Genomic DNA, 18,482 nt, shown 5'->3' with positions numbered 1-18,482 from the left:
TAAAAATCATTTGGTCGAAAACCTGTCACACTTCTGTTGTCTGATTCAGGTGGATTTTCTCAGATGTATGCCTGTGTTTGTGACTGGCTTGGATTTTCATACAGGGAAGAAGTACAATGGGTAAGTGTATCTGTATGCATGCATGCACACACACTGTCTCACACACACCTGGAGAATATTCCAGTATTTGGCTTATTTCTCCTCCCCCCATTCATTGCTTGCTTAAAAATCTTCCTTCTTCAGATTACATAAAAATCTGCCTGTGTCATTGTCTGATTCTCTTTGTATCTCTCTTGCATCTCTGATCATTTGCGCGGACTATTTACATAACTAAATTGTTTCAAATAGGATGTGGATACAATTTATCTGACACAAGACACCAGGGACTTGAATTTACAAGACTTCAGTCATCTTGACCACAGGTAAGCTACTTATTTTTTCTTTCCGTTTTTCACTCCTGATTTTGCTTTCAGAGCAGACCTTGTCTGTCGGTACTTACCTGTGTTCATTATCTCCAGAGAATCCTTTCCTGAGGGGAATTGGGAGAACCTAAGAATCTCTGAAGTTTGCTTTTTCCTGTTTCCGATGCGTTCATCACTATAAAGAGTTTGGAGTGGGGGTGCATGAATGTACCTCAACTTATAAACTGTGGAAACAATTTAATTCTTGGGTTCTCATGCCAGTTCTCAAGTCTATTTAATCTACCCTGTATATAAATTCTAGTGCTATTTTGCCTAATTACCATTTAGAACATTTTTCTATGAGGGAACTTTGTGCTGAAATACTAACAAATGACTTTTAGTTTACAATTTCTTTCTGTAACCAGGATGGCTAGGGTTTATATGTATATATTGGTGGAAATCAATTTTCCAGTATCTACCTTAATCATAAGGTAGATATCAAATAATATCTGGTAATAAAACCATGAAATGTGTTACAAGTTATTTGAGAGACTTTAGGTTTTAGGACGTTAACTTTAGTATTTTTAGGGCTGTGGCTTGTGCGATCTGACCTCAGAGAAGAACCCCAGAAAAGTTCCCCCTTCTCTCTGCAAGGGCGGACTCCGCAAAGTGATTTTGTTCCCTGACAAAGCTGAAAATCTGGGAATTGAAAACCTCCCCCTCCCCTCCCCAGACCTTATCTGGTCATTTATCCCAACCTATTTCAATCTTCTCAACCCTAGAGATGGTGCTACCTATTTGTGTGTGTGTGTGTGTGTGTTAGTCTCTCAGTTGTGTCTGACTCTTTACGACCCCGTGGGTTGTAGCCCAGCAGGCTCCTCTGTCCATGGGATTCTCTAGGCAAGAATACTGGAGTGGGTTGCCATGGGCAGATATGATAGCCCCATTGCAAGGAATCCCAGCTAAAGGAATCTTTTCTCTCTGTTTGGAATGGAGAGAGAAATCTGAGACTCTATCTGTATTTTTTATGCCAGTGGTCCCCAACCTTTTTGGCACCAAGGACAAGTTTTATGGAAGACACCAGTTTACCTCGTGCTATATGACCCAGTTCCTAACAGGCCACAGACCACTCCATGACCCAGGAGTTGGGGACCCCTGTTTTATGCTATTTGAACACTTGGAATTGTAAAGAGGATGATTGCCTCTTCTTACTGCTAGCATCTAACCTCTAAAATACCAGTGCAAATTATTTTGCCACTTACCTGGCAGGAAATCCAGAATTGTAGCAGGGTCCCTGAAGACTTGTAGCCCACTGAATTGAGCAAAGAAGTAGTATACTGGGTGGATATGATTTGTCTTTGCACATCCTGGGCCTCTGGAGGACAGTGAAGCAGGCTCAGTTGTGTCTATAGATACGGCTGAAGTGCCTGAAGCCCCCGGTTCTCAAGCTTGGATATGACTGTTTTTTTTTGTGAAATAGGTAGTTTTCTCCTGCTTAGAGCCATTCTCCCTCTTCCTGTATTTGCAGGAATGTCATACTCCCCATTTAGGTAAGGTGTTTTCTGTGTAGCTTATGAAAATGTGAACTGAGAAACAAAAAGGGAAGATATTTTACTTTGTATTTTTTCAGTAAAAACAGAATAGAGCATATAGACTAAGATTAAAATAGGTAGGCCTATAGTATCCAATCTCCATGTTTTTGGTCCCAGGATCCCTTTATATTCTTAAAAAGTAGTTGCACTTTTGTTTATGTGAGTTTTATCTTTTGGTACTTCTCATATTGGAAACTGAAACTAAAATAAAAGGGTTAAGTCCTTTAAAAATAACATGTTAGCGTATAATAAGTTTATGTTAAACCTATTTTAACTTCCCTGGTGGCTCAGACGGTAAAAGTGTCTGCCTACAATACGGGAGACCCAGGTTCGATCCCTGGGTGGGGAAGATCCCCTGGAGAAGGAAATGACTACCCACTCCAGTACTCTTGCCTGGAAAATCCCATGGACGGAGGAGCCTACAGTCCCTGGGATTGTAAATGGTCGGACACGACTGAGCGACTTCACTTTCAAAACTATTTTGTAAAAAAATGGGTTAGAAAAGAAACTTTTCTGCTAACATAGATATCATTTTTTAATGACTATATTCCATAACAAAAATCAGTCAGCAAGAAAGGTGGCATCAGTTTACCTTTTTGGCAGGTGATTTTGATTTCTGACTTAATAGAAGGCAGCTGGATTCTCATATCTGCTGCTGTATTCAGTCTGTTAGGATATGTGTTTTGACTGAAGAATTAGGAAGAAGATCCAACCATATGCAGATGTGCAGTAAGGATGGAGTATTTTTAATCACTGTTTCACATGATTACTTGATGTTCTCTCTTGATACTTTACCACAACTCAGCAAGTGTTGGAATCTGAAACCATTATCAGTGAACTTCACTCTTTTAGAAACTGTTGGTTTACTGAGTTATGCATCACACTCAAATATTTCACTGTTGTACATTAGTGGGGAGAAACAAAGGCATTTTAAAACCGATCCTAATCAAAAAAATCTTTAAGAATGGCAAACCTTGTCATGCTCATATTGGCAGATAAGTTTCCTAAAATTCAAATTTTTGCTTTAAAGGTATAATTTTACTATCGGAAAAAAGTGCTCTCAGGTCATTTATTTGCAATGACTGGCTAAGTTCTTACGTTTTAGAGAAAATATCTGCTAACTCCTAAGACTGAATAACCATACTTTGTCATTTTTTCCATGGTGTCCCATGAGAAAAGAGAGCTAGTTTTGTGAGTAACACTAACATTGAGTGTAAAGAAAATACACTGAGACAGTTATCACTTTGGTATATAGAGGAAGCAGGTTCTGTCGACTTCTGTTTTGTTGCACAGAGTATTTAAAAGACATGTACTCAGGGGCTGAGATTTAATAAAAAGAGTACTTTTTACTTTTCATCAAGGACATTTTTACAAATATTTATTTATTTGGCTGCACCAGGCCTTAGCTGTGGCACGTGGGATCTGGTTCCCTGACCAGGGATTGAACCTGAGCCCCTGCATTGGGAGTGTGGAGTCTTAGCCACTGGACCCTTAGGGAAGTCCCTCATCAAGGACATTCTTAAATGATATTAACCTTCATTTGTGTGAAGAATATAGTGACAACTAGCACAGCTTGGTGCTACTACCTAGGTTGTGCTAAGGCACCAGCAGCTTTCGCTACCATTGCTTTTGCACCATCCAAGCAATGTCAACATGTTGGAGTGGACATATTTGTTTTAGTATGAGTATGAAGATTTCTTTGAACTTGTGAACCTCTGAGTGAGTCTTGAGGTTCCCGGGTTCCATGGACCATATATGGAGAACATCCAGTCTATAGGAATAAAAACATGTAGGGCAGCCTGAGGTGTTTCTTCAGTTTTTGTTTATTATACCCTTCGTGATATTTACTCTGTTAATAGATTATGCATAGCATCAGTGCTAAACTTTCCAGTTAATCCCCTGTGATTAATTTGGTGATTATACTACATCTAACTGCTGTGCAGTGTGTGCTTGGTCCTGTCCAACTCTCTGTGACCCCAAGGACTGTAGCCTGCCAGGCTCCTCTGTCCATGGAATTTTCCAGGCAAGAATACTGGAGTGGGTTGCCATTTCTTTATCCAGAAACTGTGTGTGGAGAAGCTACCAAAAACAGTTACTTGAAATATGTAGAGTACTATCCAAATCGAGAATCTTTGTCAAAACTTTGAATTTTCCTAATTCCTTAGCTGGAGAATTTTGATTTCACCACTAAATACTGCATTAATGGGGTAGATATATAGAACTTCCCAGGTGGTACAGTGGTAAAGAATCTTCCTGCCAGTTCAGGAGGTGCAAGAGATGTGGGTTCCATCCCTGGGTTGGGAAGGAAATGGCAAACCACTCCAGTATTCTTGCCTGGAAAATTCCTTGGACAGAGGAGCCTGGTGAGCTATAGTCCCTGGGGCTGCAAGGAGTCAAACACGACTGAGCCCAAGTCATCATCTACTTTTCTTACTTGCTTAAGGGCTTGAAGATTTTTTTTTGTTGTTCCTGAGACTCTGAATTAGAAGTTGGAAATGTTTTCTATAGAGCGCCAGATAGTAAATGTTTTAGGCGTTGTGAGGCAAACAGTCACTACTGCAATTATGCATCACAACTGATGTAGCTTGAAACAGTTCTAGACACTAACTGAATGGGTGTGAGTGTGTTTCAATAAAACTTTCTTTGCAAAAATATACGTTGTGGACTGTAGCTTGCTGACTCCTGCTGCAGATCAGTGGCTTCTGATGTGGGATGTATATAACCAAAGGAAATGCAAGGTGAGCTGCCAAAAACATTATTGTTGACTCCTTGTAAAGTTTCTTATCTTAGTTTTATAACATATATAATCACAATTGTATATTTAGTATATAATAACTGAATCTTCAAAATTTAGAGTTCTCAAAGCTTTTTAACCACAGCGAGCTTGTGTAATAAAAATGGAGACCACTGCTCAAGACATCTTGTCTCCTGCTAATGCCTAAGTACTTGACTTTTTTCAGAGTTCCGTCTTAATCACTCTGATCTTTAAAGTTTACGCCCTCTTCTTGAGGATTTGATTTTTCCCCATAGTTCTTACTGTTAAAATTAGAGCCAGCTTCTGTATAAGAGGCCACTCCCAGTCCTGTTAGGTGACCTGTATTAACAGTATTTTTCTAACCAAGTTGCAACAGATTATGTTGGATGAACATTTCTCTATATTAGAGTGAGCATGCTTATGCATGAAGGAACAGTCTGTACTTAAAGGGCACAGTAGTTTGGAAGAATTCATAATGGCAGAATTTGAGTGTGATATGGGTCATTTGAGAGGTTTTACAACAAGCCATGTTGGTACTTTTCTTACTTGGGTATGAGTTAGGGAGAAGAGAATGGAGGAGTTAGAGGTGCAAGATGAAAAATGACATGGGTTATGTGTTCTGGAGTTTGTTAGAAAATACGGGCAGTAGTTACCAAATGTATCAATGAATTTTCCACTGTGGCAGTCAGCTCCCATGTATCTCTATTTGATCACAATTCAGATACAAATAAGCAGTTTTGTTTACAGTTTACATTTACTTAAATGAGATTCTGCATGCTTTTTTATACGTAGCTGTCCCTGAACCTGATCATTTCAGCTGACTTCCTTCTGGAAAGCCATACACTTTTCATATAGTCAGTCTGAATGTTCTCCTGATTATCTGTCACTCAGAGTTTTATTTTCTCATCCCATGCTTTCTCCCCATTGCATTTGGTCATCAGAGGTAGAAACATCCATTCTTAAGAGTCCTTGAAATCATTAGTGCTCCCACAATGGAAGTTTCATGAGGGCTAGGCTCTCTCTGTCTTGTTTACACCATATGATGATGCTCTGAAATCAAACCAGTGGCTCGGGAGGATTTTCAAGGGAAACTGAACTGCTCTTGGGGAGTAGATCAGAATCCTGGGAGGCTGAAGGGATTAATTTTTTGAAAGTCCATCAGATTACTCAAATACCTTCTTTCCCATACTCAAGGTGATCATTATTACTGTCATGGCATTCTTCAGCCAGTCTTGCTCTGTTACCTACTCCAATTCAGGGCTGAATCCTACCTGGATTCCTATAAAATTCTGTGTGTTTCTTTCAGTTCACCCACCCAGGTCTTTGTCTTTTTGCACTCAGGAGTTTGTACCTTCCTTTTTCTAGGACCAGCTCAGATCCAAAGTGGGAAGTCTGGTTGTTGTGTGAGTTACTGATGTTAATGCTGCAGATCTGGTAACAGGGAAACCAAACATGGTATTGGCAGCTTTATCATCTGGAACACAGGATAGAAGAAACAGTAATCCCTATGTGACCCCATAACCACTCATAGGAGATGGATTTGGAAGAAGGTGTGGGTCTAGGGACGGGGCGGTGCCCTTGTCGTTATTCTCATCACAGAGACGTTATTGATGTCCTCACCTGGGAGCTGCTCTTCTTCAGACATATGCCCAGTGTTTTGATACATGTTATATCACATGACTTATAGAGCCTCATGAACCAAGAAGAAGCATATGTGTCATATTGAGGGTTCCTACGAGTCAGCATACTGTCCATTCTTTTCACTATAGACCAACCTCTCTGTTCCTGTGTGTTCTCCTACCTCACCAGACCCCTTAGGGTCTGACCAGGAGCTTCAAGGTAGATTTCTAAGCAACTTGAATGCTATAATTGATTAATGAATTGATTGATTCTAACTAAGGAACTATCAGAACTAACTGTGAACTTAATTTTAAGGGAAGAAACCAATGTAGAACTTCTTACACCCCTAAATACACACGTGTGTATATGTATATGTGAACGCTTCTAGGAAGGACAGTGAAATTTTGAAAGGGCTTGAAGGAATTTACCATTTTAAAAGTATTCCTGAGTATTGTAATATATGCAATTAAAAAAATTAAAAATCACAAAAGAACTAAGACTTTACTGGCCATATCATGGGTAGAATTTGATCTAGAGCATTAAGATATCTAAAGAAAGAATGTCTCAGTTTGATGTAAGCTGATCAGTCATGGGAATTCACTGATAGCTCAGTTGGCAAAGAATCTGCCTGCAATGCAGGAGACCCCGGTTCAGTTCCTGGGCCAGGAAGATCTGCTGGAGAACGGATGGGCTACCCACTCCAATATTCTTGTGTTTCCCTTGTGGCTCAGCTGGTAAAGAATCCACCTGCAATGTGGTATACCTGGGTTCGATCTCTGGGTTGGGAGGATCCCCTGGAGAAGGGAATGGCTACCCACTCCAGTATTCTGGCCTTGAGAATCCCGTGGGCTTTATAGTCCATGGGGTTGCAAAGACTCAGACATGAGTGAGTGATGGTTAGTCATGGAAGCCTTTACAGGAAAAAGTCATGAAGTCACTTTTGGCAGTTTGCATCCAAGCATTGCCTGGGAGAAAAGGACACTAAGTCAACAGACTTTCAGTATATTGACTCCTTTGTGGATAAGCCTATTCCTATTTTAAGATGAATTCATCAGCTATTTGAGTCTAATACCATTAAAATTTGGATTTATAAAAAAAAAAAAAAGTAGAACATGAGACCCTATTGTTGCTGAATAAGCAGTCAAGTGTGAGGATGATAGCCATCATGCCGGATCCAGCCAGTTAGTCTCTGGAGAAGAATAGGAATTAGAAAGTGCTTGGAAAATGTCCATTCAGTTATTATTCATAGCTTCCAAAATTTTATTTAAGCACATTCTTAAAATTTGTTCTAGTTTAGGTTATCAATGGGCCAAAAAGACGCATAGATTGAAGAAGGCTTTGTTATACATTTCTCATGGGTGCTCTCAACGGTCTGTGAGCTGACATGTTAAAAATGTAATTACACTGTAATTTGGAGCGGCAGAGAATGATGAGGGTAGAGGTAGTGGTGCTGAAGAGAAGAGAATATATAGCTTTAACTGCATCGATTTTTCTTGTTCCCTGAAGATTTTGCAGAGGAGCTAATCTTATCCATCCTCTAAAGACTCAGCGACATGCATCATTGAGCCTAAACTTGGCTCATGAGAGCTCAGCCAACAGTTCATCCCTTTCAGACCCATGTTTTTCTGTTGTCATATTTTATACTCATCAAGGTGACATTCACGCGCCTGAGACTTTCACGGAAAAGCTTGGATTAATGTTTGGCAAAGTTGTCCTGAGGCACTGGTTTAATTCTTCCCTAATCTAAGCTCCTTGTCTTTATTCCTGCTCTCATTTGAAAAAGGAAGAAATGCTGTTGGAGTATGGAATCAGGTGTGAAGAGCCTTAGCTTCTGTTTCCATTCTTAAATTTCTAGAAATAATTCTGTAAAACAGTGGACTCCAGCCTGGGTCAGAGGGACTGCGTGGTGAACACAGTTGATATGTAGAGGAGCGTGGAGAAAGTAGTAGAACACATTTTATGCTTATTTTGTTCTTATCTGTTTTGTGTGTGTGCACGTATTTTTTTTTTTTTTTTACTGAGCCCCCTAGTTGGCTCAGTGGATAAAGAACCTGCTTGCAATGCAGGAGGCACAGGAGATGTGGGTTCAATCTCTGGGATGAAAGATCCCGTGGAGGAGGAAATGACAACCCACTCCAGTATTCTTGCCTGGAGAATCCCATGGATGGAAGACTATGGCAGGTTACAGTTCATAGGGTCACAGAGAGTCAGACTGAAGTGACTGAGCGCACACGCACACGCACACGCGCGCGCACACACACACACACGTTAGTAGATAAACACAGATTCAGGGGAGACGTGTGCTCAAAATACTGAGTTGGCCAAAAAGTTTATTTCGGTTTTTCTTACAGAAAAACCCAAAGTTTTTGGTCAACCTGATACTTTCCAGTTAGGAGTGAATGGTCAAAAAATTTAGAGGCTACTCGTTTAGGCCTCTGGCGTTGTCCTCATCTATAAAGTGTCTCACATTGGCACATCCTTCACAGAGTCAGTGAGTGGTCCAGTTTGTCATTTAATAATCTATGGGACATACTTCTATCAGGCAGGATTGGTGTCCCATGACACGTACAATTTTTTAAAACTCTCTAACTCCCAGTTTCCAACTAGATATAAAGAAGAAGAGTCTAAATTATCCCCAGAAAGACTATCAAATGAATATATCAGGAAAATATGGCTGTAGTTCTGAGTTTTACCAGCCTTTCTGAAAGAGAGCATATTTCACTGTGTGGAAACAGCGTCAGACTTTATTTTTGGGGGCTCCAAAATCACTGCAGATGGTGATTGCAGCCATGAAATTAAAAGACGCTTACTCCTTGGAAGGAAAGTTATGACCAACCTAGATAGCATATTGAAAAGCAGAGATATTACTATGCCAACAAAGGTCCATCTAGTCAAGGCTATGGTTTTTCCAGTGGTCATGTATGGATCTGAGAGTTGGACTGCAAGGAGATCCAACCAGTCCATCCTAAAGGAGATCAATCCTGGGTGTTCATTGGAAGGACTGATGCTGAAGTTGAAACTCCAATACTTTGGCCACCTCATGCAAAGAGTTGACTCACTGGAAAAGACACTGATGCTGGGATGGATTGGGGGCAGGAGGAGAAGGGAGGATGAGATGGTTGGATGGCATCATCGACTCGATGGACATGAGTTTGAGTGAACTCCGGGAGTTGCTGATGGACAGGGAGGCCTGGAGTGCTGTGATTCATGGGGTTGCAAAGAGTCGGACATAAATGAGCGACTGAACTGAACTGACGCATCAAGCAGGAGAGTGACCAGACTCTGCATTCTTGCTTGAGATACCTCCTGCAAGCTTTTAAACATTTGTAAGATTTCCCTGGGGGAGCTCCTCCATTCTGCGGTCCATGGATACACTACAGATGATCACGGTGTCGTTCACTGGATTTTTACTCTCTATCTTTGTGCTTTTCTCACATCTGTTTTGGGGCTTGCTGGACATCTTTCAAGTTTGTTCGTTGATGCTCTCCTGGACTTTTCACACTATTTAAAAGTCACAGTGGTTTTACAGTTTCAATGAGGAGAGGCAGGCAGCGGGGAATAAAGACGAAGGAGGGAAATCTGACCCCAAAATAATAGCTGGAAAAATTAAAATTCTTACTAAGTCATATAGATCAGAAAGATTAGAAATTCTAATTCAATAGATTATCCAGAGTCGAGAATCACAGAGAAATTTAGCAAGTGATTTAGACTCTGAATTGCTTGCCAGCTTCTTTGTTTTTGCATTTTAACTTCTTTTCATAGCCCTCAAATATGAGTTTATTTTTGATGTCCAGAGGAGCAAGAACACAGTCTTTTTGAGATATCACCTCAGAATATGTCTTAGAATCAGCTTTCAAACTGAGTGGTTGTCCAAATGTGATGAAAAGGGTTTGGAATTTTTGATCTGGAAACTCCTGAATATAACCACCCTGGATTCCCCTGTAGAGTAGATTGAAGACTCTGGACAGTATGGAAAGTAGCTGACTTATTAGTGAGATGGTAGCACAATGGTTAAGATAATCAGGTCATAGGTCACACTGCCTTGAATCCTGTCTCTTTCCAGACTAAACTTTGTGACCAGCTCTCTAACCTCTCTGTGCCTTGGGAGAGGAGGGTGGGTCTCCATCTGTGAAATGGTGTTAATGACAACACCTCCCTCCTGGGGTTTTTGTGAAGGCTACATGTTTCAATGAATGCTTGCTATTTTTATTTCCTAAAAGACTTGCCCTGTTTTTAAGTAAGCAACTCTATAAAGTGACTAGTTTTCTTAACTGAAAGGTAAAGTTTTAGATTTTCAAAACCTTTTATTACAGAAAATCTTTGATATTCAGAGACTGTTTTATGGTCTTTTCTGTGTTGCTTTTGTTTTGTTAGTTGTATGCTGGTATTTTCTTCTAGAAAGATATAAGTGAAAAACTTGGTTCTTTTGAGTTTTAAGGGAAAGTTTGGATAATTTGAGGTGTCATTTGCAATGAGAAGAACCCCAACTTTTATTACCAACCCCAGCTAGTAGGTGGGTTGACACCACCACCACACTAACTCTATATGTAGTACATTTACATCAGGAAAAAGTTAGGGTGTAGGAGCTGTCTTGTCTCCGTTCAGCTGAGTATTAAGAAACAGTTCAGCCCCATGACCCCAAAGGATGTTCACACTGGATCTTCCTTTTCCGTGTTTGCAGTCTTAAAATTTTTTTGCTCCCACTTTAAGAAGGGTCAAATGAGATCATACATGAAAACACTATTGCCAGTATTCATCAGAGGCTTCCCTCAACTGCTGTAACTCTTCAAGGCTAACTTCAGATCAAAAGCCACATGGTAATGAAGAATCTCTTAGGAGGTCAAAGCAAAACATAGTGGGATACAAAATAAAAGGCACGGACTGATGGTAAAGAGCTGTTAACCACGTCCCCCCATGAGAAAATCAGTCAAGAAGACCAGCCCAGGTGTGTGGAAAACTTTCTACGTTATGTAATGTAATCAGTACATTATATAATATAATCATTATGTAGTAATAAAGACTACTTAATGAAAACATGGGAAAGGGTTGGTCCTGAGCAACGCAGACGCTGTCAGGGAAATCCAGGGAGTTCTTTGCAGTGCGGTGATATCGGTACAGCATGTGAATGCAAATTGAGTTTTTGTCCAAGATTTGCTTCTGTGCTCACTTATAACTGTGCTCTAAGAAAGCCATCCTGGAAAATGAACTCTCAGAAATGAAGTTAGTTACATCACATCTTGTGTATTTTCTGTTTAAGTGGGACCTAATCAGAGGGTGAGGGAGATGCCACAAGGAGAGTGGGCTGGCAGCTGTCCCAGGATTACCTTGTCTAACCTGGTGTCACACGGCGACGCTGGTGGACATCTCCATCTGTGTTGTTTCCAGTGTTTGACAATTATGAGTGGTTATGAACAATAATACATACATTTATATATAAATAAAAGGTTTTATTTCTCTTGGGTGAATACCCAGGAGTGAGATTGCTGAATCATGGTTTGTCTTATTTTTGTCGTTCAGTCACTAAGTCTTGTGTGACTCTTTGTGACCCCATGGACAGATGGTTCTGTGGTAAAGAATCCGTGTGCCCATGCAGGAGATGCGGGTTCATTCCCTGGGTCTGGAAGATCCCCTGGAGAAGGAAATGGCAACCCACTTCAGTATTCTTGCTGAGAAATCCCATGGATACAGGAGCCTGTTTGGCTGCAGTCTATGGGGTCACAAAAGAGTTGGATACGACTTAGTGATTAAACAACAATGGTAAAAGTGTACGTAAAACTTCATAATAAGACGCCGTCAAACTGTTGTCCACCTTGAGCGTGCCATTTGCTTTCCCAACAGCAGTGTATGAGGTTTCATTTGCTCTGCACCCTGGTTAGCACTTAATAGTGTCACTTTTTTTTTTAAAAAGGCAATTCAACAGGTTTCCAGTGGCATCTTATTTTGGCTGTAAATTGCATTTCTCTAGTGGCTAATAATTTTGAGCATCTTTCATGTACTTATTTACCCTCAGTGTATCTTGCTTGATGAAGTATCTGTTTCGATCTTTCTGCTCATTTAAAACACTTGTTTCTCGTTATTGACTTCTGAGAGTTCTTTATACATTTTGAGCACCAAGTCCTTTGTCAGAAATGAGATTTGCAAATATTTTCTCCCAGAATATGGTCATCTTACCTTTCTCTTAATAGCATCTATTAGAGAGTAAAAGTTTTTGGCTTTGAAAAAGTCCAGTTGATTTAATTTTTTTCTTTTATGGATCATGCTTTTGGTGTCAGATCTAAAAACTCTTTGATTAAGCCATTCTTTGCTCTGTTGACCATCTCTTCTGGGATGGTGATGTGTTTCTCATTTAGAAGGCTCACTCACTTCCTATAAGGATCTTTCCTGACTGAAGTCTTTTCATAATTGTCTCTCTTATTTGCACCATAATGCTGCATATTCACCCTATAGCGGAGAGGTTATTTCACTCTATCATAGTTGCTTTTCTTGTTTGCTAAGCCATGGTAGGTGGTGAGCATCACACGGGGAGGGGCCATCTTGCCGTGTGCATTGCTGCCTCAGTCCAGTGATTCACGCACAGTGAGTGGCTCTCACTGGACAAATGAATGGAGTTGCTGGGCATTTTTGGGTTCCTGTGCCTTTGTACGTGGTTGTTGTTATTGTTTAGGCACTCAGTCCTGTCTGACTCTTGCAACCCCATGGACTGTAGCCCCCCCAGGCTCCTCTGTTCACGGTGTTTTCCAGGCAAGAATACTGGAGTGGGTTGCCATTTCCTTCTCCCGGGGACCTTCCTGACCCAGGGATCGAATCTGTGTCTCCTGCATTGGCAGGTGGATTCTTTATTGCTGAGCCACCTGGGAAGCCCACCTTAGCACTTCCTGTTTCCTAATTACTTACAATACTCTATTTCCCTTTCCCTGACTGGTTGGCCCCTTCCTATCTCTCAAGTCTTGAAAACCCTTCCCCATTTGATTCAGGCTGAACTACTCATGTCCTCCGATGATCTTAGGGCACTTGGACCATGCTTGGTTTTTCCATGGTGCTGCAGATAGCTGAGGTCTTTCCACCACTGGAAGACAAAGAGTTGCCCGTACTCATCACTTAACCCTCAGAGCCTCAAATCCCCACCCAGGACTTAGTAGTACTCAATAAATGTTTATTGAATGAATTATGATGCATATTTGTCTTTTTCTAATTTATTTTTGACATTAAGCGTAGGCATTAATATAATTTAGAGAAACGTCGTGGGCAGACCATATCAACATGCATGAGTCCCATCATTTTTGTGGACAGTTTTTGCTATAGCAAAGTTTTATACCATCCGTAGGACATGGTTTTATAATTCCTTTAGGTTATGAATATGGATCATTATAGACAAATTTGAAAATATAGTACAAAATTTGTGTTTGAAAAAGTTCATATCATCTTTAATGCTACCACCCAGGCAAGGTGTCTGCGTAACATTTTGCTGTATTTTTGTTCTGGGGAAAAAAAACGTGTCTATATTTGTGATCATTTATGTCTATTATTTTATATGTCATTTTTGCCAATTTTGCTCATTGACTCTGATCACACAAATATGCACCTGGAATGCTGTGTAATTTTAAAATTGAATCTTGTACTCCAAACATTTCTGGTATCATTAAGAATTGGATTTGACTTTGAGTGTACCAGAATATTTTCAAGGTTTTTACATGTCATATGTAGGATGATGCTGTCCTACCCACTGCATTAATGTGAAACCTGATCCTGTTAATGATGTGCCCTTCAACTCCTGAAAATGAATTCATTATGACAAAAGCCAGCTGTACTTCAAATCTCATCAGGTGACAAAATACACAATAAAGAGGTTCTGAAGCATAGTCTCTACTTGACATTAAATCCACAAAAGGAGATGCAGTGAGAATGATTTGCTATCATTCCTGAGTGATGAAGTAAGGGAGAGGACTCTCAGATAGCATTGAGGGCCCTGTGTTATAAGGTGGAATTCACTCTGAGAGAAGCTACAACTGTCATTAGACATCAGGGAGAAATGCCGAGACTTGTTCTGAGCAATTGGTTGGTGGAGAGAGATGAGAGAGTGGAGACCCTAAAACAACTTTGGCAAGGGTAGTTGTTCTTGTTTTTTAATCTGAAACTTTTTTTTTTTTTAATGTAAAACCTAACAAGCTTAATAAAGAGGCTTTTTGCTGGAAAAGATGGCATATAATTCCTTGGCGTTGTTTTTTTTAACACCTGTGGGTGCTCATTTCACCTTTTAAAGCAAACCTGATGAAACTACACACACGGGCTTCAGAAGCTGGGTTTTGACTGTCGTGGTGTCCAAAGGGACCGTCACTGTAGATCTCTTAGCATCTGTTTCTTCATCTGTAAAATGCAAACAATAATACCTTTTAAGGTTGTTTTGAGATTTAAATGAGTTGGTCTATGTAAAATGCCTAGCATGGGGCCTGGTACCTTGAAGCTTGAAAAAATAGTGATTTTTCAGCCCTGTTTCCACCTTCTACCTTTCATTTCTGTTTCAGTAAAAATTTGTGCATTTGCTACTTGTCATGCCCTGAGGGTAAAATTGATATGGCTTCCCTGTAGCCAAAAATCTGAAGAAGACAGCGACGTGTCTTTCAAAGAACTTACAACCTGGGGTGATAAGGAATAGATGTTTAAACATCAAACCATACTATAAGGAAGAATAAAATCAATGCTAAATAGAAGTGTAAATAATGTGCTGGTTGTGGTAACCTGGGGAACTTATAGAGGAGAGGATTATGATATAGGCCTTGAAGGATACATGGATTTTCATAGCTGAACACAGCAGGAAAAGATAATTCTGATTGTGAGACTGCATGATATGTTTGAGTAGTGAATTGTCTGCTTTTTGGCTTGAGCATGAGTGAGGGGCATGTTGTGTAGAGGTCAGGCTGGAATGATAGTGTGGTTGTGGCTGATCTCTGATGCGAATAGCTTCACTCCATGACTGAAGAACTTGTATGAAGCGTAAGACATAAAAGCAAAAAACCAAGCAATCAAAAAACACTTGGGCTATCTCATGTGTATAATCAGTACTAAGAACTGCAATAAAGATACCAACTGGTTGTAGGATGCTTGCTAATAAGCACTGGGGATCCCATCTGATGTGACTTATAATAAGACTGGTACTGTCCTTGCTTGCCATATAAACTCCTCTAGCCAGAGAGCATATGATATACTTGATGATTAAAGGATTTATGAAGGAGCAATGTAAAGAAATAAGAGTTGTTAGTATGGAATTAGACATAAGATATCTCTTAGAGCAAGGAGGGTCTCTAAGCAAACACTGCTACCAACCTCTTTTCCTTTGTGAATAAAAATCAGAGACCATAGAGGTAATTTATCTTCAACTTTAAGGAGTTCTGTTTACATCATTTTGAAGATCCATTCTAAAGTATGTAATTGTTGTTTTAGGGGTTGAAATAGGTTTAGCTGAATGTTGTGTTTGTAAATAATAGAAATTAACAAGTGAACTTGGATGTCATGGATTAAAAATCAGACATCAATACAGCTATTGTCAGAGATGTTCATATATTTTGTTATTTCCGCTTCTAGGGACTTAATACCTATCATTGCTGCTCTGGAATACAATCAGTGGTTCACTAAGCTGTCCTCTAAGGATCTAAAACTGGTAAGTAATTGAAGATGTTGCTTAGCTTTGCTGAATTTCAAAAACCTGAAAATTATAAAAAACAAAAAACAGACACATATTTGTTTTTCAACTGTACTGGTGAGCTGAATACATGTTATTTCTTAGGGAGATATTTTCCTATAAATGATCTGCAGAACATTTTACAAAGTTTGTAATGGGAGATGCTTCAGAAAAGTACTTCCTCATGTTTTCAGCTGCTTCAGGCAATTTTAGATGATGAACAGAAAGGCACATTTAGTGGAGCCTTCCGTATACCCTCATTCCACTGGCAAAAACTATTAAAGTTACATTTGCACAGCTGCAAATAGCAGATTTTATGTTCCTATCTTGCATTCTGTCTTCACAAAGCTTCCCTTCCTGAGGAATTAGGAAAACATTACCAAGGTAGAGTTGGTCTGGAGTTATGATAGTTAACATTAATTTTCTAGATGAGGTTTTGGGCAGATTTGTATGTAAGTAAAATGAAATCAAAGTGAAATCTGTTAGTTTTTATAAGACATGGGGGAGCCAAAGTTTTGGTCTGTTTTATTAGTAGAAATAAGATGCTCTGTTGGGTTTGTTTTTTTTCTTTGTCCCTGCAATTTCAAAGCAGCCATTTGGACAGAAGCTTATCCATGAGTTAGGTTTCTGCTGCTTCATTTGAGCACGGGAGATAATTTAGATGTTTTAATGGAGACTCTTAACATTCAAGTCTCGATGGACATCTAGGTTGTTTCCATTTTCTGGCTGTTGTAAATAGTGCTGCAGTGAACATTAGGGTACATGTGTCTTTTTGAATTATGGTTTTTTCAGGGTGGCATATGCCCAGTAGTGGGGTTGCTGGGTCAGATGGCAGTTTTATTCCTAGTTTTTAAAGGAATCTCCATACTGTTCTCCATAGTGACTGTATCAATTTACATTCCCACCAACAGTGCAAGAGGGTTCCCTTTTCTCCACGTCCTCTCTGGCATTTGTTGTTTGTAGATATTTTGATGATGGCCATTGTGACTGCGGTGAGGTGATAGCTCACTGTAGTTTTAAGGAATGGAGATGCAGACATAAAGGTTTTTTCGATATAGTGGGGGTGGGTGGAGAGAGGATGGAATGAGTTGGGAAAGTAGCATTGACATATATACATTACCGTGTGTAAACTAGCTAGCTAGTGTGAAGCTGCCATGTAACACAGGGAGCTCAGCCTGGTGCTCTGTGATGAACTAGAGGGGTGAGTTGTGGGGAGTGGTGGTGGGAGGGAGTCTCAGGAGAGAGGGGAGATATTCATGGTTATGACTGATTCGCATTGTTGTATGGCAGAAACCAACACAACATTGTAAAGCAATTATCTTCCAATTAAAAAATTTGAAAAAAGTTTAAAAAATTTCCAAGTGAAGAGATAGGATTTGGATTGAGATGTGGATCTGTTGAAAGTGGAAGGTTGATATTGGCTGGTGGCCAGTCTGCTGAACTTGCCTGGGTTGTGAGTGGCTTAAGGCGTTATAGGTATAAACTTGGGTGGAACTCATTTGGGGATTATTAAGAACCAGTGTGGTTGATAGTAAGAATGTGGGCTTTGAAACAGAAATCTGGGTTTCAGATTCGGACTCTTATTACAGGAGTAATACATTACTTGATACATTACTTGATCTTCCAGGGCCTCTATTTCCTATATCCCTGTTGCTGCTGCTGCTAAGTCGCTTCAGTTGTGTCCGACTCTGCGACCCCACAGACGGCAACCCAACAGGCTCCTCTGTCCCTGGGATTCTCCAGGCAAGAATATTGGAGTGGGTTGCCATTTCCTTCTCCATATATCCCTGTTCAGTTCAGTTCAGTCGCTCAGTCGTGTCCGACTCTCCGCGACCCCATGAATCACAGCACGCCAGGCCTCCCTGTCCATCACCAACTCCCGGAGTTCACTCAAACTCATGTCCACAGAGTCGGTGATGCCATCCAGCCATCTCATTCTCGGTCGTCCCCTTTTCCTCCCGCCCCCAACCTTTCCCAGCATCAGAGTCTTTTCCAGTGAGTCAACTCGTCGCATGAGGTGGCCAAAATATTGCAGTTTCAGCTTTAGCATCAGTCCTTCTAATGAACACCCAGGGTTGATCTCCTTTAAAATGAACTGGTTGAATCTCCTTGCAGTACAAGGGACTCTCAAGAGTCTTCTCCAACACCACAGTTCAAAAGCATCAATTCTTCGGTGATCAGCTTTCTTCACAGTCCAACTCTCACATCCATACATGACCATGGGAAAAACCATAGCCTTGACTAGACGGACCTTGCTTGGCAAAGTAACGTCTCTGCTTTTGTGAGCTAATTGAAACTCTTGTCTTGTTCATCTCCATTCAGCACTTATCAAAGTACGTGGCTCATAGTAGCTACTTAGTAAAAGCTGGTTTAATCAATAGATGTCAGATGACTTTTGTTGAATGAATGAATGGACACAGCAGTGTAACTCATTTGCA

At 40.3% G+C, this 18,482-nt stretch overlaps 1 protein-coding gene across 5 annotated transcripts in view; it reads left to right on the top strand.

Moving 5' to 3' along the window:
* CARMIL1 (capping protein regulator and myosin 1 linker 1) overlaps nucleotides 1-18,482 on the top strand; it is a 313,940-nt gene that overhangs the window by 156,909 nt on the left and 138,549 nt on the right. For all 5 annotated transcript variants that reach the window (XM_088831520.1, XM_055407125.2, XM_055407124.2 and 2 more), the window contains 3 exons: nucleotides 50-120; nucleotides 349-422; nucleotides 15,948-16,023. In XM_088831520.1, the coding sequence (XP_088687646.1) occupies nucleotides 50-120; nucleotides 349-422; nucleotides 15,948-16,023 (221 nt within the window). The remainder of the gene's footprint in view (nucleotides 1-49; nucleotides 121-348; nucleotides 423-15,947; nucleotides 16,024-18,482) is intronic.

This window comes from Moschus berezovskii, chromosome 23 (assembly GCF_049115385.1).
Source record: "Moschus berezovskii isolate FMDL1 chromosome 23, NW_MosBer_1.0, whole genome shotgun sequence".
Classification (NCBI taxonomy): Eukaryota; Metazoa; Chordata; class Mammalia; order Artiodactyla; family Moschidae; genus Moschus; species Moschus berezovskii.
The sequence above is the reverse complement of the archived record's forward strand: the minus strand, read 5'-3'. Positions and strand labels throughout refer to the sequence as shown.